Genomic DNA, 26,963 nt, shown 5'->3' on the forward strand with positions numbered 1-26,963 from the left:
TTCTGGTAAGTGGTGAAGCAAGAGAAGCTACAAGAAGGAGATTTTGAAGTGGAAAGTTCAATGAGCTTCGGCGGATTGCACTAGTGTTGATTGATGGATTACAACCCAAATCGATCGACAGGCTCTCCTGAGCATCGATCGATGACACCTACGGAGTCAACCGCATCTTGCAATGGAGCAGATAATCTCTTCATGCAACAACGCACCGTTCCAGCACATCAGCAGAGGGTTGCAAAAGAATTCTATGACACAGCTGGTGGCATAGACAATTGCTTCAAAAAGAAGTATAGACATCCTACTCGACCGTCAATCGACGTTAACGCCCACCATCGATCGACAGACGTCCAGAATTCGGCATACGTCCAAAATTCGGAAGAAGAGCCTTTGACCTTTTTGAACCAGAAAATTCTACTGGAAGAGAAGGATGAGTATGGAGTATATAGAGATGATCAGGGATGTGCACGAGATGTGGATGGACACATCATCAATGTGTCAAAGGAGGATATCAGAAAGCTAATGAAAAAAGCTTTGAGAGATGAGCACAACTACATATGTCTTCTAGAACATGCTAGCTCATTCACACAGACTAAGTTGGTACCAGAGATCTACCCCAAGGATGAGATCAATGAGATGTTCTATGGAGTCTTTGGAGCCCAAGAAAAGAATGAAGGTGGTTTCCAGATGAAGCTTGATGGTGTTTACTATCCACCTAATGATAACATCAGTTGGTTGACTACATGCATGGAGGAGATGAGGCAGGACAAATCCAAGATTCAGCATGCGGCCGACAAACATCGACCACCATCGATCGACAGACACAACTCAACATCGATCGACGACGACCCAAAGAACTCACATCCGATGAAGTCTCAACCAGATTTTCACACCAGAGCAGAGATTGATCAGTTGGTAGAAAATATCTACAGAACTCTGGAAACTACAAAAGAGAGGCTTGACAGGGGATGTGATGACATCTATTTCCCGATGGACCTTAGCATGAATGCTTTGACTTCTCAGATAGAAGAAATTCATAGGGAATTAGTGGAGATTCATAGTTACATTGCCCGTCCACCAGAAGCATCATCATCGATCAACAGACGCAACAAAAAATTGACTGATATTCATAGACAAACATCGGTCGACGACGCTACAAACCGAGGTAGGCTAGTACCAAAGGTGACATCAGACATGTCTGATACACAATTAGGGAGAGGAGATCTCAGCTGATACTTACACCACACTCAGAAGACATCAGTTTAACCTTGAGAGTCTTGGAGATAGATTGCAGAAGATGGAAAACACAACTGCAACAATGAAAGAAAAATTGCGCAGAGGAGATGAAGCAATGCGAGACTTCACTGGTACATGGTTCAACAAGCGCAGAGAAGAGATGGACACTTGTTTTCCAGCAAGTTCCAGCTTTCAAAAATACTAGCCAAATCACCACCAAAGTCAAGCTAAATGAATATAACAAAGCGCTGAGTAGGAGGCAACCCACTATTAGGTAATATTAAATTGGTTCTAATAATTTAGTATTTATGTTGGTTTTTATTTATTTATTGCAGGTCATAAAAAATAAAAAATGATCCGAGTAGACAATTGCCGTGAGTATCGACCGACGGAACACTGTCGACATCGATCGACAAAAATCACCTGCCGCGACCGATATCAACACCTTTACATCGGTCGACATCCATTCCCGTCTGGTATATCGTTCTAACTTGTTACATTGAGTCCTTATGATTTAGTTATCACCATAACTCCGACTGAATTTACAATGGGGACAGTGTAGTTTAAGTCTGGGGGAGGTTTACTGATAGTAATTTATTCATAAATCTTATTAAAATATTTACAAAAAGATTTTATTGAGTCAAGAAGGGGAAAATGAACTTATTAAATTTTTCCTTGTTATGTAACCACTCTTTAGTACCATTCTAGACTTAATGATTGCACATAGTACTAAAGAAAGTTACTAAACTTGACACAACTGCTTGTCTTGGGGCTTGATATACATGGGATCGGATTCTTCAAACAAGTCTGGAAGGTAAAGCCTTGTGTAGATAGATTTATCACCCTCTTTCTCTCTATTTTCAAAATATAAATTTAAAGAAGAAAAATTAATATATATATATATATATGTATATATATATATATCTATATATATCTATTAGAGATTTATTAGGAAAGGATTGAACAGGACTTGGTGGCTACAACCATTAAGGCTTGCTTCATAAGAATTCTATAGGTAAAGGATTAGAACATGACTTGGTGGCTACAACCATTAAGGCTTGCTTCACAAATAATCCTAGGATATAGGTCCAAAAGAAGTGAACATGACTTGGTGGCAACCACCATTACGGCTTGATTCATGGAAGCTTGTACAATCTTGGTCAATGATCTTGCAATATAAGCAGACTTTGACTGAGAGAGATGATAGGAACTAATGTTTGCATGCAGATCCAGATACTTGTCTGAAAATCTTTGCATCATGTGATCGATACTCTCAAGCAAAGCCGACACTTTTATTTATGCTAAGAAATGAGGTTGGTAGATGGGAATGTCAGACAAGATTTGCTAAGTTGTTGACTAGGTGAATTTGGTTGCTAAGCTAGGATATGGTATAATGTGTTTTTGTGATTAGGACTTCTTAGATGTGGATTGCAATATTGTAGAAGTGATGATTCTAAGTTCTAAATCATGTGAGTCTCTGCTGTTTTCAAACCTCTTTCAGAGAGACTACATGTTTGTTTTGCTTGAGGACAAGCAAAATGGTAAGTCTGGGGGAGTTGATAGACTATGGATTTGACCCACTTTTACCCATGGTTTATAAGTGTTTTAATTACTAATTATTATATTATAGAGTCTATTTTGAATATTTATAGAATCAGGAGTGATTTGGAGGAAAATGATGATTTTGGAGTATTTTAGAGATATTTGAAGTAAGCACCCGAGATGACCATGGGTCGATAATGAAGAGGAATAATCGATCGATGTTCACATCTTGACATCGATCGACAGCGAAGTGCGTAGAAAGCCCGTTCGGTCACAGCCGACTTAGAGTCCAAGTCTTCACCACTTTACCAGATTTCCTTGACGAGTTTTAACCTAATTATATAAGCTTTGCCAACATGTTAGAGGCAAAGTGTGTTTTTTTGTTTTACTATTTTCACAGCAAAGGTTTTCTAGGATTTTAGTAGATTGGAGAGAAGATCCAAAGTTATGTTTGATTGGAACTCCATTAATATCTATCTATTATTCTAATGCAGTTTTCATACCTATTTGTTGTTATGAACTGCTTGGCCATGTTCTCTTGTTAGATTTTAGGGTTTAAATAGGTTATGAGGGATTAGCCCCAACTATAGATTGCTAAGTTGTGATATTAATCATTACGGTTGTCACTAATGCATTATTCTATATTAGCTACCTAGAACATACTCTAGGATTGTTAGATATAAGCGATAGCTTTCATCTCATCCTGAAACCATTCTAATTGAGCACATTCAACCCGCGTATTAACGCTTGACCAACAGCGTCGATTGATATTCAAATAAAATAATCGGTCGACGTTTCGAATACTGAATCGATCGATATTCATATAGAATCATCGATCGACACTGGTCAATAGACGAACCTAGAAAGCGAGAGCCTAGTGGTTCGTTTATAAGTGTTGAGCTCTATAATATCATGCATGCAACTTGTTAGGCATCTATAGGATTATAATTCCAAAATTCCTGAATAAAAACCCTAAGTCCAGCTATTTCCTTTTAAGCACCAAAACCTCAACCAATCAATCGAGCAATTATTTGCTCAAGCAACTGCAACTTTACATTTAAACAATTAAACCATCTAACTTTACAAGTATGATTAGATTTATTAGGTTTCCTAACTCCTCGTGGATTCGATCCCTAAGCACTACAATTGAACCTCTTATTTGAGAGAGTAAAATCACTCCTTAGAGTAATTTGAGTGGTATCATCTTCCTATTTCATTGCTTCCTTTGGAAACACACCTCTGGAAGAAGTTGTGGAAGCCTAAAACTCAACCCATACTATTTTATTTGTTGTGTACTATCAGGAGCCTTGGCTGTTAAGTCTCAACTTTGATCTCGTGGGATCCCTCTTGATATCGTATATTCATTGTATCATGAAGCCCATAGATTTTTTGTCACATGTTGTTCCATTGTCCTACAGCGTAAAAAGTTTGGAACGCATCAGATGTTCCTTTCCCGCCTGTTGGGTGGTCCTTAACTCGGTTGTCCTGAATCTACATTACATTTTTGCTTGTAGTCAAAATTGGGCTCTTGGTGCCTCTTTTCTTCTTGATTTTCCCTGGTTGCTCTGGCAGATTTGGAAAGCTCGAAACTAATTCAGTTATGAGCAAGTTCAACAGTATGGCTAAGCCTTCAGGGTTTCATCCCTGGAAGCACAGTGTGTCCACCTCCAGACCTAGGAGGCCATCAAACATGGAAGAAATCGCCTACGTCCTTTCTCAAATTCAATATCAGGTCTTCTTGGTCTCCGGACTCTTGAACAGGAGGTGCGGCCTGCTGCTCAGATATTCTTCCGAGAAGGTGTTGTTTCATAGGAGAAAATCTTTCAGTGGCATCACTTTGAATATTCAAGCAGATCTTCTAACATTATCCTGGTTTGCAGCTGCCATTCTTGATCTCAAAATGAGGAAAGTGATGTTTGAATTTCGTCGTTACGTTTCTGGCGGTGCTCTTGATAATCCTCTTACTCACCAGTTCGCCTATTAGACTTGCCATGGTATTAATTCAAAGGATTTTTTATTCGATTCAAGGAGGCAGTCTCCACCAGGTCTACGAGCTCTATAACTCTCCGACTTAGAAAATTGTTTATAGTATCAATAGGGACCAACGTCACCAATCTTATGTGGCAATGAATGGTCTGTAGTGGTTATTTCGTCTACTGTGTAAGGAAGCTACTTTGAACACATGACATGGCTTACTAGCGTGTATTGGATTCCCCTGAGCTTTTGCTCGGCTTTGAAAGTCTCATACTATATTTTCTTTATCCTACTCTCTGGGTTTTCTTTTTCTTGGTGCCTATTGGTGTCCACTTTTATTTTAGTTTTGGTTGTTGCAATGTCCTTTGACTTGTGATATATTGTTTGAATTATTATGACAACAAAAAGTATCAGATGAAGGAGTTCTCAAAATATTATGAAATATAATTACTATAAATTATGTTTAAGATATTATGGGCTGAGTTTCTTTATGATTTTTAGATACTCATGCTTGAATGTTAATTAAGTAGATAATCTCATGTTGGAATAACCTCAATGAAAGTATTTTCACCAGACTGAATTTCAGGCTGTAGTTTGAATTGACACCCCTAATCTAACCATACGCACAACCTATTGACCCAAACACCTTATTTAATATGTTGTTTGTCCTTTGAAAAGTTGTATTGTTTCTCATAAAGATTTTTTTTACTTAAATGAAAAGCTCATTATATTACTCAAACATGAAGTGGTCTTAGAAATCAAATTGGAAGTCAGATTGGAATAGAACAATCAACAAAATAAAGTTTTATATGAAAAGCTCTAATAGTCCTAGATAAAGAATCAGCAATATCGTTTTGCCCTCGAGGGATATAGAAAATCCTGAAATTGTGTAATATTTGTTGCAAATCCTCTATCTCCTTCAACTCTGTTGAGAAGTTTGGCCACACTTTAGGCTTCTTAATCATCGCAAGAACGTCCTTGCAGTCCATTCCAAATTTCTTGGCAGATAGAGTGATCGGGCATTTGTCCAAGCAAGTGCTTCGAGCTCCGAATGCAAAGAACACTCCTTTCTTCTTTGGTTTCTTGTACTCATTAGTCGGATTTGGCATGACATGTCTCTCAAAACTCATCCACAGCCACTAAATGTGCTGCCGAAGTCAAAGAACCATCCACCAAACATAAGTTTTGTAAGCATATATAACTTGTGAATCAATATTATCTGGAGGTTGTGTCGCTGTAGATGCAACTGCATTTGCTGAATACCGAGCTTGGCATTCCCCTCTTTGTGTTTGATCAGCACCAAAGGGTCTCTGTCAACTCCTCTGAATAGTTTATCGTTCCTGGCTTTACAGAGATATAAGATTATCCACGAATAAGGATTTCTATCAAAGTGTTGAGCTAAATAGCACTGCTGGTTAGGCACACATGTTGAGGTAGTCAAGGTGCGTTATTCGATTAAATAACACTGCTGGTTATGCACACATATTAAGTTAGTCAAGGTGTGATGTTTGATTAAATAGCACTGCTGGTTATGCACACATGTTGAGTTAGTCAAGGTGTGTTGTTTGATTTGAGCTAACAACATAATAATTTATAAGGGCGAAAAAATTGTGCTTCTCGACCTACAGTTGTCTGGCCCGACTCTGCCAGCAGTCATGCATTTGTTTATTCATATTTGTATATATTCAATAAATATACTAAATTCATGATAATCAAATTGTAAATAGGATGAATGAGTGGAGTGTTCAATATGAAGAGAAATTTAAGAAAATAACTATATATATTCTACGGAGACATGTTTCTCACAAGATTATGCATTTGCTTCCTCATTATATTGTTGTATATATTGAATAAATAAACAGAATTCACAAATAATAGTCATTTTATTCAGTAATCTATATAAAAAGTATATATATGATGTCATTGTCATTAGTATCTTATTCTTGACAAGTTGTTTGCACCAATTTCTCTTTTGGGAAAATTGTTAAAACAGAACAAAAATTTATGATGGTTGTCCATTTGGAAATATATTCTACGAAAATTTGTTTCTCACAAGATTATATATATATCCCACCCCCAGCTATAGCTATATATATATATATATATATATATATATATATTATACGGAAATTTGTTTCTCATAAGATTATGTATTTGCCTCCTCGTCATACTTTTGTATATATTGAATAAATAAACAAAATTCACAAATAATAGTCACTACTCTATGCAGTAATCTATATTAAAATTATATACACGATGTCACTGTCATTAAAATCTTATTCTTAACAAATGATTTGTATAATGCTTATTTTCATATGTAAGCCATCTCCCCACCCCAGCTATATATATATACCATGTTCGAAAACGCGGACACATAGGCTGATTATGCAGCATTGGAGCGCTCGGTTGGAGCGCTTGGTGGAGGTCAACCGAGGTGATTTCATCTTAATCGTTCAATTAATAAATCGGTTTCACAAAAAAAACAATTTTTTTTAGGGTTTAAATGCTTGAAGTTGAAAATTGGATGTGAAATCTACATATTTTATGAAGAAAAAATAAGAAAAAAAAAACAACATTTGAGTGAGAAATGTCAGATCTCTGTTATAGGCCATGGTAGAAATGCAGAAAACTTAATCGACAACTAGAAGAAGAAGAAGAAAATTTATTTAAGTTTTTTCCATTCACTAAAAGAAAACATTAAAAAAGACAATACATAATCTACTCTACCCACAGACCACGTATCATAATGTGTACTATTTTGAAAATAAATTTCTATATACACATATATTTACTCATATAACTAAAAAGACCTTAAAATTAATCATCAATCTCCGATTTTTCATTAACTCGCTAGGCTCATACTGATCGCCCGACTTATGTATAACGCAATTCTGAATATATATATTCTACGAAGACCTGATCGCCCGACTCACGTAAAACGCAATAATAGTCATTAATGCAGTAATCTATATGGAAAATATATACACAATGTCACTGTCATTTAAATCTTATTCTTCACAAGTAATTTGTATAATACTTATTTTTTATCTGGCCCGACTCTGCCAACAGTCATGCATTTGTTTATTCATATTTGTATATATTCAATATATATACTAAATTCACGATAATCATATTGTAAATAGGATGAATGAGTGGAGTGTTTAATATGAAGAGAAATTTAAGAAAATAACTATATATATTCTACGGAGACATGTTTCTCACAAGATTATGCATTTGCTTCCTCATTATATTGTTGTATATATTGAATAAATAAACAGAATTCACAAATAATAGTCATTTTATTCAGTAAGGGAAAATTGTTAAAACAGAACAAAAATTTATGATGGTTGTCCATTTAGAAATATATTCTACGAAAATTTGTTTCTCACAAGATTATATATATATCCCACCCCCAGCTATACATATATTCTACGGAAATTTGTTTCTCACAAGATTATGTATTTGCCTCCTCGTCATACTTTTGTATATATTGAATAAATAAACAAAATTCACAAATAATAGTCACTACTTTATGCAGTAATCTATATTAAAATTATATACACGATGTCACTGTCATTAAAATCTTATTCTTAACAAATGATTTGTATAATGCTTATTTTCATATGTAAGCCATCTCCCCACCCCAGCTATATATATACCATGTTCGAAAACGCGGACACATAGGCTGATTATGCAGCGTTGGAGCGCTCGGTTGGAGCACTTGGCGGAGGTCAACCGAGGTGATTTCATCTTAATCGTTCAATTAATAAATCGGTTTCACAAAAAAAAACAATTTTTTTAGGGTTTAAATGCTTGAAATTGAAAATTGGATGTTAAATCTACATATTTTATGAAGAAACAATAAGAAAAAAAAACAACATTTGAGTGAGAAATGTCAGATCTCTGTTATAGGCCATGGTAGAAATGCAGAAAACTTAATCGACAACTAAAAGAAGAAGAAAATTTATTTACGGTTTTGCCATTCACTAAAAGAAAACATTAAAAAAGACAATACATAATCTACTCTACCCACAGACCACGTATCATAATGTGTACTATTTACTCATATAACTAAAAAGGCCTTAAAATTAGTCATCAATCTCCGATTTTTCATTAACTTGCTAGGCTCATACTGATCGCCCGACTCACGTATAACGCAATTCTGAATATATATTCTACGAAGACCTGATCGCCCGACTCACGTATAACGCAATAATAGTCATTAATGCAGTAATCTATATGGAAAATATATATACAATGTCACTGTCATTTAAATCTTATTCTTCACAAGTAATTTGTATAATACTTATTTTTTATCCCTCAAAATGATGTACACTCCCCCTTCCTCTCCCCCCCTTTTAAACTTTTTCTTCTTTCCCCTTTAGTTGTATTTTATCTATTTCCACTCTCCAAGATATAATTTTATGAATATCTCTTGATGTGTTCATCCCTGAAAGCTTTCCGATAAAAGGGAACTTTGCATTTCAAGATGCACTTGAGATGTGTTCATCCCTGAAAGCTTTCCGATAAAAGGGAACTTTGCATTTCATGATGCACTTGAGGTCGTTCAGGTTGCCTTTGAGGATCTCAACGACCTAATTTTAAGACAAGATCAAAACAAAGGTGATTAACTTTACTTGTTACACAAGAAATATTTGTTAGCTACCTGACTCATCCCAGGCCTCTCTATTGATGACTGTTGGATTGATAACGAAGCAGCCAGAAGCACAAGTTTAATCTGCCTCCAATCATAGTCACTCACCAGAGATGGATCGATCAGCTCTCTAATTTTGTTCTTCTTCATCAATGGTTTAGCCTGGGAAGAAATATAAAAGCAACTAAGTACAGAAGTGGAGTTTCAGTCACGGGTGTCTTGTTTTTATAGAACTAACCCATAGAACAAGACTTTGCTTGGAGTAGTCGAGAGCTCGCCGTCCAGTAACAAGTTCGAGTAAGAGAACACCCAAGGCGAATACATCAGTCTTCTCGTCTACTATCCCGTGAGTTAAGTACTCAGGAGCAAGATATCTGAAACAAAATCCATCTCTGAGACTTGCTTGGTAAACGAAAAAAAAAAGAAAACAATTATCCAAGGAAGTATATGCTTAATGCGTACGTAGTCTTACCCGAACGTGCCTTCAAACTTGGAAACAATATGGTGCGTCCAGTGTTCAGGTAGCCACTTTGCAAGCCCAAAATCGCATATCTAAAATCCCAAGACATTTCATAAGAGGCAAAGAACCAATTAAAGATATGTTTTGTCTTCTTCCAATGCATCATACATATACCGTACCTGAGGCGAAAAATCATGAGTGAGAAGAATGTTTGCGGCCTTAATATCTCTGTGAATGATTCTCCTGTGACATCCTCTGTGAAGATAGACGAGACCCTCTGCAACTCCCAATGCAATCTTGTACCTGATGCTCCAATTCATCTTCTCCTTGGAGCCTATATCAATCAAACAATGTTCTCTAATTTGGATGATAATCATAAAGGCATGCATGCAAGAGTGATGGAGGAAGAGAGTTTACTGTAAAGCATAGAAGCTAAGCTCCCATGAGGTGATAACTCAAGAACAAGATGCATTCCACCTTGGACACCATAGCCCAAAAGCTTGGCAATGTTTGAATGGTTAACATGTGCCATTATGCCCATCTCTGATAGAAAGTCTCCAATGATCTCCTCGCTATTTCCCCGCATCAGCCGTTTTATAGCTACCATTTGTCCATTTGACAACCTCCCCTTGTACACTTCAGCATAACCTCCTTTCCCAATTAGATTCTCTGCCCAGAAGAAAATATTGCTATTATTACACGACAAATCTTCTTTAGTTTGGTCAGTTCAACTATATGTTCAACAAAAAAATGATTTTATTAACAATTCAAATCATAAAACATTTAGGGTGTGACTGGTAACCACCAAAGAACATTAGAAATGATTAGGAAAAAAATGAATAAAAATAAAATTTTGGGAACGATAAGGAATAAGGATTCCTGGAAAAAATATTTATCACGAATGGTAACATTTTTGAGGAACATTAAGGAATGCAGTGTTTCTCTTCGTTCCCTTGGTTACCATTCAAACCCTTAGACATGACAACTTTGATTCACTGGTTTACTTTAAAGTTTAGTAGTAAACCAAGTAAACAAAAAAAAAGTCTGCTAAACCAAGTAAACTAGAAAATCAACAGTACGAATTTTATCAAACCGATACTAAACCGAATTGCAACAAACAAAACAATCAGACAAAGCCATGTTGAGATTTCGGATTTGATACTTACCGAAAGCGAAATTGTTTGTAGCAATCTTGAGCTCAGAGAAAGTGAAGATTCTTCGAGGAGAGTGTACAAGAAAATGAGCATCGTTGGAGGATCCGAATCTGAGATTGTCCCTCAAGCTAGTGCATCTCCTCAGAGAGCTCTTAATGGCATTGTTGTGAAACGGAATCTTCAGATTCTCCAGCGATTTTTTCGATGTGCTTCTTAGAAGCTCAACGATTCTGCGGAAACGAGAAGAGGAAGGGTTCTTCGCGGCCTCGGAGCTTTCAAATTCTTCGGTTCTGAAGAATTCTTCGAGAACTCCGGTGGGTGAAGAAGAATCAGGAACTTTCAGCATCGTTATGCTCTGAGGAAGGTGACAAAAGCGGTTTTGAATTTAGACAGACACACAACTCACTTTCAGCATTTATTTTGAAACTTGAAGCGGCGATTTTTTGTTTTTGTTTTCCGCGAAAACATGAAAGTCTTTTTTTCTTTCTCTCTCTCCTTTATTTTAAATAAAAGAATAGAAAATCGAACATGGGAATTTTGCAAGCAAAGTTAAATATGAAATATCAAAGAGAGAGAGAGACAAGAAAAAAGTTAGATACGTAAAAAGGGTTGAATATGTTGTAAACAAGGACTAAATATGTAAAACGTTTAAATATAAAAACACTTAAAAGGTGTTAGTGGAAGTTTAACTTACATAAAGTATTGATCCTAAGAGATTCTAATTTTGTTAAGTTTATAAAGAACTGCAAAGGGTTTTGCATATTTATAAAATCTAAGAAAATATTCTGTTAGGAATTAAATTTTTTATAATTCAAGTTCCAGTGACATCATAATTGAATCATTAAAGATCAAACTTTTTAGATAATAGTAGATTTTATCTGTAATTAAATAATCATCAAACTAGTAACACTAGATTGTTAAAATCAATAAACTAATAACAACAGAATAAAATTTTTACAAATCATTCAAAATTCAGTTCCTACTAACACCACTAAATATATCATCTAAAAAGATTAAATATTCATTTTTTATCCTTTTAACTAAAAATCTCTACCACAACATCTTAGATCACAATATTTTATTATTATTCACTAACTGAAACATTTTCATTGAAACATTTTTAATATATTTTAAAATCATAAGTTCAATAACACGAAATTTTTAAATATTTTCTAAAGATTCATGTTTAACATCCAATTGCCATTTTACTATAAATGATTCTAGGTCTCAAATTAAAGACACTCTTTACTGAACTTATAAACCAATAAGATTATTTTGGTGTATACCCAAATAAACCCTTTCACAATATGAATGAGAAATAAGACAAATCTTATTAAAGAAAATTTTGGAGCATGGAAAATGGCAAAAAAAAAACATTGGGAGTTAGTGAATCACAAGAAAAATCACAGTACAATGTGAAACGAAATCATATGGGCTTATTCGAACCAAAACATTTTGTATAAGGAGCATATCAACATTAACTCTGCAAGTTGTGCACATATCAAAACAAGTTGACTACAGTAGTCAGGTATTATCATACAAATGTAGAAAAAGAAAGCAATAGCCAAGAACAGAAGAAAGACTAGCCTTCAACCAACAAAATCTTCTAAGAAAATAATTCAATAAAAGAATGAAACAAGAAAATGACAATCAACCCAAATAAAAAAAAGAAATGCAGAATCTAAAAGAATAAGAAAAACAGGAGAGCATACCATGAGAGAGGAGAAACTCAATATATATATTCTGCTGGACGAGAAAGTGAGACAGGATAAATGGTGTAAACTATCACTTTAGGTACAAATCAACCATCGCTTTCTTATATAATAGTACTACTGAACCACCAAACGTTATTCGTATAACATGTATACAAATATATGATAATGATTGGCTTCGAGTAATACCTTGTAGATCCACCAATCTCCAGAGATGTGTATTATAATAGCACTAATAACATCATATCTACCAAACTGTAATCATTATAGAGTAATTAAGGATTTTTTTTTTCTCTTCAAGAAGAAGATATATTTAATATATAAACTAAATAATCAATTGACTGTCATTAGTTGTTACGTGTTACATATAATCAAGAAAAACTTTACTTCACGACCAAATCAAAGCACAATTATAACGACAACTCTTTGATTTCTTGTTTGTTACACTCCCCAATAATCTACGAGCGACTTAACCATTTTCTTTAATAACTATTAACTAAAATGATTTGGAATATAGAACAGTAATCAAAAACTGTTTAATTGTGTTTGTTTTACCAGACCAGAACAGAGAACTTAGTGGATATGTGGTAAAATATGACGCCACACCAATTGTATAAAATATACATGAATATTTCTGTCTTTTCATATACAGATTACTTTCTGTGGTAACGACAACTGATAACAAATCTTTTCCTGTACAAGGAACAACTCGCCATGGAAACATATTACACCAAGATAGAGAGAGAGAGAGAGAAAAGAAGTTTTTGGTTTTCTTGTTGTTGGTAGTACTTACATTGTATGTTTGGCGGAGTTTAGCCAAGGTAAGGCAACATCGGGTCCAAGCCTAGTCCTGAACCACCCAAGCTACCTGGGTCCGCATGTTTCACTCTTCCGAAGTAGCGTATGTGACGCAACAGCCTTGCAAGGAATGTGTTGTGGCAGATTGTTGAGCTATCACATACCACCGCCACGTGCTTCCGGGCTCTTGTTATGGCTACGTTCATCCTTCTGCTATCCCCTAGGAATCCCACTGCACCTAGGTTGTTGGACCGTACCTACACAAAAGCAGCAACCAACTACATGAATCTTCTTTCCACTTGGCAAAATAAAATAAAAAGGTATGCAATGCTACAGAAGGTAATAGTGTACCATTGATATGATCACTGCATCAGCCTCCCGTCCTTGAAAGCTGTCAATGGTTGCGACCTCAACTCCATCAGCAACTGGAAAATCATCCAGCCTTTCTCTGAGAAGCTGCACCTGAGCAACATATGGGGATTGAACGGCTATAGCCATTGGACTAACCCCTACAATCATTTGGAATTTATTAGGATTTCGAGCTTAAACATGCGTGAGTCTCCAAACTATGGCTTGTTTCTTCTAATTTACAACTAACTGAAAATATACTACTCACCTGCATAAATCAACGAGATGACGTGATTAACCACAATATCTGCTTCTCCTTCATTGTATAATGAGCCTGTACCAGCTGGATCTAGACGCTCCTCGCAACCCATCGACAAACTCCCATATGGCATTCTTGTGTCGAGGAGAAGCAGCGGGCATTGCGTTATCCAAGTAGGCTGCAGTAGGTGGAAAAAAAAGAAAGATGGTGTTAAACCCTTAAGTGTCATGGGGTTACCATAGTGCGTCCTGTTGCAGTCTATTAGACTGCCAAAGGTAAGCTACTTTTCGACACTATTGGTTTATTTCTAATCACCAAACAAAAGAAGACGCGAATCATCTTTCGCAAGCTCAAGAGCAGCTCTACTTTTAACCACAAGCAAAGATAGTATCATAAACACACAAAACAACGGACTTGCTAAAGAAATCATGTAATGTTTCAGTAGAACAAGTATACAAGTATACATATGTGTGATTGCATGCCATGTTGCCATCAAATAAATAAGAAAACTAATCAAACAGTAAGAAGAAGTACCTTCACAAAAGGAGAATCGATAAGCAGATGAGAGGCCACACTTGGAGCAGATTTCAACCATCCACCATACATCTCCTTTGATGCCCAGCCAGCGATTACATCATTCATACGATACTGAGTTGTTAACTTTGTCGAAAGAAGCCCATCATGTAAAGATGCAGCTCGTTCCAGTAAGGATACACCAAGCCCATCTTCTAAAGCTTTACGTGATAGAACAACTGGTGCTAATTGGCATGGATCACCAGCAAGAATGCAACGTTTCCCTTGCAATATTGGAATCCAGCATGAAGGCTCGATAGACTGACCAGCTTCATCTATAACAACCAAATCAAATGTTTCCAACCTCCTAATCAAAGGATCAGCTGCTCCAATGTTAGTGGCGAAAACAACCTGGGCATTTGATAGAATTTCCTTCACAGTTTCTTTTTCCTTCTTCTTCAACGCCTTTCCAAGCTGTTTCAAAAGCTGTCGAATACCAGCAGCAAGAGAATCATCCCTCAGGCATTGCCGAAGATCTTTTCTTAAATCTGACTTCTTCCTTTCCAGTTCTGCCCGAAAGCTTGCGAGCTTGGAGTTCACAATTTCCCCCAGAGACTTCGAAGCAACAGCGGATGATATTCTTGCAGGATTTCCGACTCGGACAATGTTTAGCCCAAGATGTGAGAGCTTCTCGACCATGTTGTCAACAGCTGCATTAGTAGGTGCTGTTACAAGTACTCTTTCTCCCTGCTGAACAGCTAGGGTGATGACCTCCTTGAGCATTCCAGTCTTTCCAGTACCAGGAGGTCCTTGAACTATCATAACCGGTCTCTTTTTGTTTACTCCCAGCGCTATGGCTCTCCGTTGGGAATCGTCGAATAACTTTCCCACTGGCTCATCACTCAACTCCGCTTCACTCCAGTCTACATAATCATTCTGCTCCAGCCATGTGATATCTTCCCCGTCCCCAAATAATGTCGCCACTACAGAAATTGATGGATTTTTCTTCTGCAGCCCATTCTTCTGCAGAAGCATTAGGGCTTCACAGTTACGCTGCAACCGAAGATTACAATAAGCGAGTTGCAGAAAGAAATAGTAATGTGAACAATCGACATTTGAGCAAACACTTGCAATAAAAGGCCATGATAAGCATCTTTGAATGTCGTAAAGATGAAAATTACTGGGATTAAACTCTACAAAAAAATATACCTCATAAGTGAGAGCATCGGCCAACCCATGAATACGATCAATTCTGACACTCTTTCCAAAGAGCTTGGAGAAAGTAGGATCTCCATGACGAGATTCTAGAGCCACGCCAATGCTGCACCCATCATCTCCAAGGTTGTGAACAAACCCCTGCGTACAAGAAGTTGCTCCAGCACCCTTACTGTCACAAATTCTTATGCAAACCATGTCACCAGGGGAAAGTGTTGTAGGAGGTAGACGATGGTTGCCCCCAACCTTAAACAACACCAAGTGCATACCTCCGAGCCCTGCATATTGATTAAATTTTACAACATATTTTTTGGAAACTGAAAGAGAACAAATTACAACAAAGAAAGAACTAACCTGTGGAGGTACTAACTGCATACAAGTTGCAAATAGTGTCACAAAGTTCCTGCGGAGCTTCACCGTGCCTAACCAAGAACTCGATCGGTTTGGAGGAATCCGAGCTCTCATCAGGAGTAGGGATAACATCTAGTTCCTCCTGTGTAACCTCCAGCTCCGTATCTCGTTCCACTTGAAGTAACTGCGACATGCGGCTGGTGAACTCATCAATCCTTGCTTGTATAGCCTTCACCTTCTCTGAGTCCATCCCAAAAACTCCAGCAACAGGCTTTGGTTGATGAGCTTTGCGAGCAACCTCTCTATGCTGAGCTGCACAACACCCAAAAAAATCTCCACTTTAGACAAACCAATAAGAGAGCCAAGAAAATAAAAGCCAAAAGAAAGAAAACCTGAATTAGCTATCTCCTTGAGCAGCTTCCAAGACTGAGTCTCCTTCCAATTCTCCAAGACGTTCTTGCTCTCCAGGTCTTGGAGAACATCACGCAACTCCCTCTGGAAATGATCGAACAAGGTAGGATAATGGGTGCAAGCCTTCATACAGATGACCTCAAGGCCGAGTGGCATAGGAATGGCGTTGAGATAGGGCTGAGCCTGAATCACAAACGTCAAACCCGAACCAGCGTTCTGCCTTAGCTCCCAGAACTCACCCTGAACCTCCGCGTTTGCCAAGTCAGAGGCCATCGCCTTCATGGCTTGGCTAATCCACTTCACCACGTTCCTCCCTAGATCTCTCCGCCCCAAGGGATCACCGTTTTGATTCAAAGCGCGGAGACTCAGCTCTTTACCCTTCTCCTTCGGTTCCTCGACAACACAAGTTTCACTGCTAACACTCACAGATTCAGTATCCTTCCTCTTCTCCACTTTCCTAGGCCTAAGTTTATCGGAAACGTTACTTTTCCTGCGAGGCTTCCTCTTCGTCGCACTAGAACCGCCGCTGCAAAAGACCTTCCGCGTCGGGGAAACGCGAACGCCGTCTCTCTTATCGGAGACGAGACAGACGTAACTCACCGGCGGTCGAGTGAAGGTGAACGCCGTCGAGGGAATCCGAATGCTTCTGCACAGAAAACTTGAAGCTGCGTCCATCAGATTTTCCCGGAGGTTTTTTTTTCTCCCTTTCCCGAGAAAAAACACGCAAGAAAAGAAAATCTTCGTGTGGAGCGCTATAGAGGGAAGGGTTTCAGATATTAAAAAGACACGAATCTCTCTCAAATTGTTGATGATGACTTTTAATCTTAGCCGCAAGCTGAAACTTGAGGCTCTCTGAGTTTTTTTTTATTTTATTTTTTAGTTTGAAAATTGGTAAACGGAATTTGATTTTGAGACTCCAACTCAGCGGAGAGTCGTGATGAGAGATTGTAGTCGAGAGTTGTGATTGGTGAGAATTGATTCTTGTGGCCTAGCGACGTGTTTAGTTACTGCCCAGTCATTTGTTCTTGCCCCTTTTCTTTTCTGATTCTTCTTTAGAGACCCCGTAGCTTTAGCTTTCGCAATTGTTCCCCTTTTTGCATTGAGTGGTCACGGTTTAGAAGATTTCGAAAGGTATATTAATTTAATACTAGTAAACAGTTTTAGTCCTCAATAATGAGGTGTGTTGTAGCCTGTAGCAAAAGAGACGATGTGGCAGACAACGAAGCATACCCCGCGAATAATGTATTAGAAATTTCAAAAGATTTATTTATGGATAATATATCATTATTTGAATATCCTCCACTTTTGGATTTGATTTTAGTTGACTTCAAAAACACCAAGGAAGCTTAGCCGGTTAATCGGACGCATACGTGGTGGTCGAAACATGGCCGTGGCAAGATTGAACAAAATTGGAGGATCAACCCTGGAGACCGAGCTTTTGCCATGTCGTCCATGTAATAACGAAACACGGCGTGTCAAGCTAATTGCCTTGCTGTAATTAAACAAAATAATTTCAGATCAAAGGCGGGCATTTTATCCGTTAATTTTAATTTGTTTCACTATTTTTTTCAATTCAATCCAAAAAGTCGATATACAAGCAAACCAAATATTAAAAATAAATCTTGTTAAAAACGTAGAAAATTACAAATACTAAAAAAATAGAGCCAGATTTCTGCTCTATTCTAACTTACAAATATACGTATATCCAAAACTAAATATATAATTTTAAATATATAATTTGATATAATTATTAATATAACATATAATTTATTAATGTTTATAAAGTATTAAATTTTAAAAATAAATTGAAAATCTTTATTAAAATGTAATTATGGAAAGACATTTTTGTGAATATAACAAAACAAATTCACAGTTTTGACAATAAAACTTAAATTGTGATTTTAGCGAAAAATAAAATTTTATAGTTTTGACAAAAAAACCTGGTAATTTAAATGAAAAATGAAAATTTATGGAATAAAAAGAAATAGGATATGTTTTTTTGGGGAGAAAGTGAGATTTTGTGCTGTGTAAAAAGAAAAAAGGTTTATATGATTTAAATAAGGAAAATTAGGCTGTATAACGCTACAATAATGCATAATTAGTTTGATAATTATCCTAGTTTTTCTATATACCGATACAATTTTATGTAATATTGATGTTTTGTCCCTAACCCCAACCGACTAAACCTACCGAAAAGAAAATTAAAAATTCTTAATTTGAAAATGTACTACAAGAAAACACAAGATTAACGACGGCAAAACTCATAGTAAGTTTTACGAGGAATTAGCGAAAAAACAAGTTTCGTCGTTATTCATTCGTCGTAACGCATATTTCCTCGTAAACTAGCGAGAAACACATTTCGTCTTACGGTGAAGAAAAGTATTCGTCATAAAAACCATGTAACCTTTCCCCGTAAGGAGGACGCTACATTTCCTCGTAAATACCTCGAAAGTAACTTCTCGTAAATTACACGTAAACCCTTCCACGTAAAATACTCGTTAAACTTTTCTCGTAGTGTTGACGTAAACGTTTTCCTCGTAACTTTCTCGTACACTTTCCACGTAATGTAGTCGTAATTTAGCTATGAATTTACTTCGATATTTTATACATAAATAAGTTTTGAATTTATAATACAACCAACGAAAAGAAAAAAAAAAGAACTAAGGATCGTTCATCGCCCGGTAGAATTCCTCACTCCTCCTCTCTACATCCGCCTCGTCATGTGTGCCGGATGACTCGCTTCGAATGGGATTTTGTCGTCGCATGTTCCTCAACAAGGACTCCCATTCCAGATTTGTGGCCACTACAACGTCCAAGAAGCCCTCAACTCCACTCATACGAGATGTGAACGAAGATCGCGTCGAGTCCAAATCGTTACGCAGCTGAGTGACTTCATCATCCCGTCTCTAACCATAAGACAATGTCGCTCTCGGAACATCGTTGATGGAACCAATCCCCAACGTATGTCCATTTTTCTTAGGAACAGCCTTAAAAACAAAAAATAAATATTGTTAGTTAAAAGTTAAAGTTAAATTAAATGAATAATAAAAAAAAAAAAATTTAAAAAATTACCTCCTCGTAAATCCTATCCACTTCAAGTGTGGATAAGGTGACAGGTAATCCGTCGGTGGACTCCTCGGTCAGCTGGGCCTGGCGGTCTTCAACCCGACCAACCAAGTCGTTGAAGATCTGCTCGGACCTAGCATCTAGAAATTGGCCCGCCTTGTTCTTATGGGTTCTCTCGTCTCTTTGGCCTAAAAAACATTTAAGAAAGTTAGAATATATATATATATATATAATTAATAAAATTAAATATTTAATTACCATATCCAGACGGACACCGGCGTGGAGTTTTTGACCCGTAGAGTGAAGCATCGGCCCGTGGCCGTGCTCATCTACCATCTGACGAGGGGGGGGAGAGCAAGATTCGGCGACTCTAATGGAGTCAGGATCCCGCCAATAACAGATGAGGCCATCCCACACCTCCGTGGTGAGCTCAGAGGGTTTACAACGTTCATACCCCTTCACGATCCAATCACCCTTCTAGTTAGAGACCGTGTCCAACAAGCGAGCTTTCGTCTTTGCGTTAAACTCTTTCTTCACCTTCTCATTGACCCCCATGGACCAATAGTATTTTTTCTGTAACAGAAAAAATTAAATTAATAATTAGTTTTAAAAAATTAAAAAATCTAAATCATAAAACATTAAAGTATATATAATTAATTAATAGTAACTTACAGCAAAAATTTTGAACCACATCTTTCTAACGTAGATCGGCGTCTTTTCCAATTTGGATGTGGCTCGGAGAAGTCCAACCTCGATTTTATGTTGTCTTTTGTCATCCCTGGGACATTCAATATTGTATTCATGATGTTCTCAAAGAAATTATTCTCTATATGCATCACATCAAGGTTGTGGTGCAGAAGAAGATCCTTCCAATATGGCAACTCCCAAAATATACTTTTCTTGTGCCAGTAGTGCTGAACACCGTAAAAAATCAGGCATATTACCAGGGACATGCCAATTGCCACCACAACGAACTGTTTTGCTCCATAGTAATCGATTTGCGCTTCAATTTGTTCTCCAGTTAGATATGGAGGAGGAGGGTCTCTCACAACCCTTTTGTGCCTAAATATTTTCTTGTTTCTTCGGTACGAATGGTCAATGGGAAGAAATCGACGGTGACAATCGAACCAATTTGTCTTCCTACCATTCTTCAGTTGAAACGCATATGTCGTTCCATTACAATATGGACAAGCTAATCTCTCATGTGTAGTCCATCCAGAAAACATCCCATAGGAAGGAAAGTCACTTATGGTCCACAAAAGCATCACTCGCATCGTAAAATTTGTTTTCGTTGAGCAGTCATACGTCCTCACCCTGTTGACCACAAATCCTTCAACTATTTTATCAGTGGTTGTAGGAAAACTTCTAGAGACTTTTTCGATGGTTCGGACCAGGTATTAATATGGTCAAGAATAGCAACTCCCGTTGCATACACATCTCCGGTGGCAGGTTGTATGGCGTAAGAAAGACTGACCACAATGAATATTGTCTTCCTGACATTCCGAATGGACTAAATCCATCTGTGCATAATCCGAGATACACATTTCGGCTATTGCTTGCGAATTTCGGATGTACTTTGTTAAAATATTTCTAGGCTCTTGCATCTGATGGATGAGTCATCTCACCATCCGTCTGAGTATGCTCGGCATGCCATCTCATCCTTCCGGCAGTCTGCTCAGATTGGTACAATCTTTTCAATCTGTCTTTAATTGGTAGGTACAACATCCTTTGGTACGGTACCATATTACGTCATCGTTCTTGCGGCTTGAACCGTGGTTTCTTGCAGAATTGACATTCTTCTAACTTCTCATCATCTCTTCAGTAGATCATGCAATTGTTGATGCAAACGTCTATCATCTCCGAAGGTAACCCAAGACTATAAACCAGTTTCTGAATCTCATAATAAAAATCAGCAGACACATTATCTTCCAGCAAATAGTCTTTAAACAAGTCTGCCCATTCATTCATGCAACTTTCAAGTAGATTGTGATCAGTTTTAATATTCATCATTCTAGCAGCCGACGACAATTTAGAGAGACATTCTTTACAACCACAATAAAGTGGCTGATTCGCAGTATCTAACATTTCATAAAACTTTTTTGCATCTATGTTAGGTTCTTCATCTTCATCATGAGCTACGAATGCATCAGCTACCATATCATGAACCCTATCATAATCTACCATCTGCTTCTCCTGATGGCAACTATGTTCATTATGCAAATGATGATCAACTAGTTCTTTCTGAAAATTGCTATTACTACTACTAGCTTCATTCGCATAATTATAACATTCTCCATGTTGAAACCAAATATAGTAATTTAGCGTGAAACCTCTATTTATTAAATGTTTCCAAACATTTTCACGATTTGCCAATTTTGAATTGTTGCATTTCCGACAAGGACAGAACATCTTACCGCTTTCTTGGGCAAGCGGTGTGGAATCTGCTTGATGCATAAATGTCTCCAGCCTTTCGAGGTATTCTTTCGTCACTCTCCCGTTAGCATCTCTGTGCATATACATCTACCTCCGCAACTCGAAAATATTCCCGGAGCCCGACATTTTTTTTTGTTGGTGTGTTTAAAATGATGTTCAAACGTCCATATTTATAGGAAATTTTAAATTTTGGTTGTTGAAATTTTACTAGAAATTTACGACGAAATTTAGTTAGGTAGCCAAAACAAAAAAAATGTGTTACAACTACAAAGTTGGTGGATTCAAAATTTTGTTGTTAAGTCCTCGTAAAATATTTCCTTGTAAAGTAGACGCTATTGTTACGTCGAGTTTACGAGGAAACCATTTTTCCTCGTAAAAACCAAGTTATGTTACGTAGTTTTTATGAGGAAATCGTTTTGTCGTTATTTTACGACGAACTAACATTGATTTTAAATTTCCTCATAAGATATTCGTAAAGTCGACTTAAATTTACGAGGATTAAATTTCCTCGTTAATTTTTGTCGCTATAGTTGTGTTTTCTTGTAGTGACTGTTGAAAGTAAGTCGTGGTGCTATTAGCATCACAATATCTCTTTTAACTTGTTTTCGTAACTTTTGAGAAAGTGAAAGGTTGTCGTCGACGGTTTGCTCACCCTTTTCCAACCCACTGAATTTCTCTCCACAGTCGCCATTGTCGGCATCTTATACGTTTCTTTGACTCCTCGAAGTGTGTTGCAAAGGGAAAATAATATCTGCTTGTGAAATTGGTTGCGAGAATAGTTTGTAAGTGTGATCGTGTGAACGATCACCAGTGTTTCATCTCCTTCATATCGGCGATTAGGTTGAGATTTGTTGCAATATTGTAAGTTATTTGTTTTGTGCCACAAATTATATTATTTCAATGTTATTTCCTATATTTGGAATAGATTCAGCCCTAGCCTATTCTAAGTTATAAATCTAACCTATTGTTTCTGTTGCATGCCCGATCTGGTAAGCTGAGGTAAAAGAATTGATTTAGGTTTGAACTGATTTCGGTTCGTCGTACTCATATATTTACTGCGGAAGGAGGATAGTGATTATGGAATGAAAAGTCCCTTTTGCGATAAAACAAGTTTAGTTCTCTTTGAAATGGAATATCCTATGGAAAATGTGCTATTGAAATGGAAAATCTTAGTTTTAGAGACCGGTTACGTGTCATTCTATTCCTCTGCCATTTCTGAAGAATCGTATCAGAACTAATATCAATTCCATCTGACCATTTATTCTGTTCCATATATATATAAATTATATATTATACCAGATGGTACAATTTTAATTGCATATGTTACTTCTTAACTCGCATATGCTATTTGGGATTGTCACAACTAAATATTTAACTTAAGCATAACGTAATTCATATACTAGTAGTCTATCTCATATACTGTCATTTCCTTCCAACTTGTAAACTAACGGGTGTCTTCATTTTCATTTTGTTCTTTAGGTTTGTCATGGATGAGTTGGAAGAGTAATAGTATTTTTATACTATTTTATGAAATGGAACATACTATCTTTTCTTCAAATTTGGCTTTTCTCTTATTTGCCATGTTTATTAATATATAATGTAATACTTAGTAAGTTATATTTCATTCGATGGTTGAAAGAGAATGTTCAATCTTGTTTGTTGTTATTTCATATTCTATTGATATAAGTTTTTTATTGGTGTATGCAAATATGTTTTACATTAGTCTATATATGATTTTGTGAAGAGAAATATTATAGTGAACGTAAATGGAATATAGTTTATTATGACATCAAATAAAAGGGAATACAATGTAATATTGAATGAGAATGATATTCATATGATGTTGTCTCTTCTACCTCTTTTCTCTACTTCATTTCTATTTGCTACAATCAATCTGAATTTGGTGTAAGCATTACCTCTTTCCCTATAGACACTTCAAAATTTGAACAATATATATGTATTGTGCTATATCGATATCGTTTGGTACCTTATTATTCTATATACTCATGTAGAATGGAAATGCATGTTATAAAAAATTGGGTTTGACAATGGATTAAAGTTTATATTTCCATGTAGGTTTAGTGATTAGTGGCTAGGGTTTAGTTTATGAAAGACCGGGGTTAACATTGGATTAGAGTATATATTTCCGTGTATGGTTTAGTGATTAGTTGATTGGGTTTAGTTTATGTATGATTGGGGTTGGCATAGTTGCAAGCATTACCACCTTCCATGAAGGCATAACCATATCAACATTGAGAAATATGTTAAGATGATCTTTAGATTGCAACTACATTTTCACATTTTTTATTATATATGTCTCATGTAGTATGGTAATGCATCTTACTGACATTTCAAAATTTGGGTTTAATTTATGGAAAATTGGGGTTGACATTGGATTAGAGCTGACTATCGTTACATGTTTTTGAACTTGTAAAATTGTACTATAACCTATATTGTATAGTTTAATATTACATAATATAATTTAACATTACATAATATTATGTATTTTTAGATTTTGATATTTAGGTTTAGGATTCGTACTTGGATTAGGGTTTAGTGATTAGAATTTAGGGTTTAGTATTAAAAGGTGAAGGGTATGGTTGGGATCATCATCAATTTCTTCCATGTAATCATAGACATTTCATAATTTCACTAATATGTACTATGTTATTTATTTTGTTTTATTATATTTGGGTTAGAGTTTATATTTGAGTTCATGGTTTATATTTGGGTAAGGCCGTAAGGGTTTAGTGATTATAGTTTAGGATCTAATATTTAGAAGGTGAGAGGTATCGTTGAGGTCAGCATTTACTTGTTCAATGCAATCATAGATATTTCATAATTTTACCAATATGTACTATGTTATTTATTTTGTTCTATTTTTTTGGGTTAGAGTTTATATTTGGGTAAGGGTTTAGTGATTATAACTTAGGGTTTAGTATTTTGAAGGTGAGAGGGTATGGTTGGGGTCAATATTAACTTCTTCCATGCAATCATAGACATTTCATAATTTTACCAATATGTATTTTGTTATTTATTTTGTTCTATTCTATTTGGGTTAGAATTTATATTTGAGTTTGAGATTTATATTTGGGTACGGGTTTAGTGATTATAATTTAGAATTTAGTATTTAGGGGTTGAGGTGTGATTGAGACAAGGTTGAGTATCTAGGGTTTAAGGTTGGGATATGTTTAGTATTACGGATTGTAGGTGAAGTTATAGTTCTACACTACTTCGGTTATATGGAATAGAACATTCGGTATATATATATATATGTGACTAATAAAGGTGTAGCGTGGGTGACTTCTTCTTTCTAATGAAATATTTTTAGACATACTTGATCATGTATTACATAGACTACGTGGACATACATAACACATTTCTACAGGATAATGGCAAAGAGAAACAGTATAACCGGATAAAATATGATGTAAATGTTAGTTTTCTTATTATGTCAAAATCATTGTCACTCACCTAATTTGTCTTTTTAATATGGCTAGTTGGCAAATAAACCCTTTAAACAACATTTTTCTTGCTTTTCACTACTATTATTTTTCTCTTTCTATTATTTACACTAACTCACGGTAAATAGCTAGTTATTGATTAATCCATGAATTTAATTTTGCTCTATTAATAAAACAACTATGAAGGCTTATACAAGTCTCAACGATTATGCTCGCCTTTGCGCGTAGAAAATATTGAGAGTCCTTCTTATGTTTGGACGAGCTTAATGGCAGCCAGACCCTTACTCAGCATGAAGATAAGACAAAATGTTCATTCGGTTTGAAAAAGAGTATGGAAAAACCCTTGGATCCCTACAAACCCTGCTAGGACAGCACAACCTAATGCATCAGTAGTACATCCACACATGACAGTAAGCAAACTTATACATGGCTCTCCAAAAGAATGGAATGAAGAAGCGTTGGAAAATTTAGTTCACCTAGAAGATTTTCTGTTGATTCGGAGTTTAGGCATAAGTCAAACCAATAGAAATAGCAAATATAGTTGGAGCTATACAAAAAATGAGATCTATACAGTTACATCAGGTTATTGGGTTACAAAAAATAATATATGGTAAAAACCTAATGTACTGGTATCAGAGCCCATTATTACAAAGCTCCAAGTTTTCGCTTGGAAAATTAATGTTACACAAAAATATGGCATCTAATATGGCAGATGGTATCTAGATAATTAGCCATCAAAAGGAATTTGACATGTCGTCATATGCGATGTGATAACCACTGCCCTAGATGTGGAGAACTAGATAAACCGTTTGATATTCGAATGTCCGCCTACTTTACAAATTTGGGCTCTCGCCTCAATGCCATCGCGTCCGAGCATGTTTTCAATTACAAGTTTGTATAAAAATTTGAATTTCTTATTTTGAAGAAAATGGGAAATCAAAAATCTAGATTTCGGTAGAGATCTTTGTTCTTAGATAATTTAGTACCTATAAAAGGGCATCAATGACAAACTATTTAGAAAAATCTCAAGAGATTCATTAATGTTAATAAGACACATCCATAGTGAATATAATGCATGGTTTGAGGTGGATTTAAAAAATCCAACATACGGTCAAATCCCAGTTTAACCACATAATATACAAGTCTTAATCTTGCAGCAAATTTGTATGGTAGATGGATTGTGGACTTCAGATTCACAGTTTAGTGGGTATGGCTAAACAATTCTGGAAGTGAACAACTCTTAGGATTGAAAAACAAAGAAATATGTTTGTCTCCGTAGCATTCTGAATTGGAAGCAATTACTTCAACTATGTAAACGTGCTTCAACACACAAACATGTCAATACATTGGGATGGACCGTAAAAACTAGGCATGGGCGT

At 36.2% G+C, this 26,963-nt stretch overlaps 2 protein-coding genes and 1 long non-coding RNA gene across 4 annotated transcripts; 1 reads left to right on the forward strand and 2 right to left on the reverse strand.

The window, feature by feature from the left end:
* Window positions 1–6,762: 6,762 nt before the first annotated feature.
* LOC103849187 (receptor-like cytosolic serine/threonine-protein kinase RBK2) lies at window positions 6,763–13,062 on the reverse strand. 2 transcript variants are annotated; one of them, XR_004457232.1, is made up of 8 exons: window positions 11,027–13,062; window positions 10,278–10,529; window positions 10,040–10,194; window positions 9,873–9,952; window positions 9,639–9,774; window positions 9,413–9,562; window positions 7,663–9,341; window positions 6,763–7,607 (listed from the first exon to the last, which is right to left on the reverse strand). XR_004457232.1 is itself a non-coding variant. In XM_009125999.3 (7 exons), the coding sequence occupies exons 1-7, from the start codon at window positions 11,358–11,360 to the stop codon at window positions 9,231–9,233; spliced, it is 1,218 nt and encodes a 405-aa protein (XP_009124247.1). In that variant the 5' UTR covers window positions 11,361–13,062; the 3' UTR covers window positions 6,763–9,230. The 2 variants fall into 2 exon arrangements, 1 of the variants encoding a protein (XP_009124247.1); XM_009125999.3 differs by having other exon boundaries at window positions 6,763–9,341.
* Window positions 13,063–13,299: 237 nt separating this feature from the next.
* LOC103849186 (DNA-binding protein SMUBP-2) lies at window positions 13,300–17,540 on the reverse strand. The gene is made up of 7 exons (XM_009125997.3): window positions 16,603–17,540; window positions 16,214–16,522; window positions 15,854–16,137; window positions 14,666–15,697; window positions 14,141–14,309; window positions 13,876–14,033; window positions 13,300–13,781 (listed from the first exon to the last, which is right to left on the reverse strand). Exons 1-7 carry the CDS (start codon window positions 17,294–17,296, stop codon window positions 13,539–13,541), a joined length of 2,889 nt encoding a protein of 962 aa, XP_009124245.2. The 5' UTR covers window positions 17,297–17,540; the 3' UTR covers window positions 13,300–13,538.
* A 181-nt stretch (window positions 17,541–17,721) lies between these two features.
* LOC117133451 lies at window positions 17,722–20,316 on the forward strand. The gene is made up of 2 exons (XR_004457233.1): window positions 17,722–17,863; window positions 17,943–20,316. It is a non-coding gene; the product is annotated as an uncharacterized LOC117133451 (long non-coding RNA).
* The last annotated feature ends 6,647 nt before the right edge of the window (window positions 20,317–26,963 follow it).

Source organism: Brassica rapa, chromosome A04 (assembly GCF_000309985.2).
Source record: "Brassica rapa cultivar Chiifu-401-42 chromosome A04, CAAS_Brap_v3.01, whole genome shotgun sequence".
In the NCBI taxonomy this organism is placed as follows: domain Eukaryota; kingdom Viridiplantae; phylum Streptophyta; class Magnoliopsida; order Brassicales; family Brassicaceae; genus Brassica; species Brassica rapa.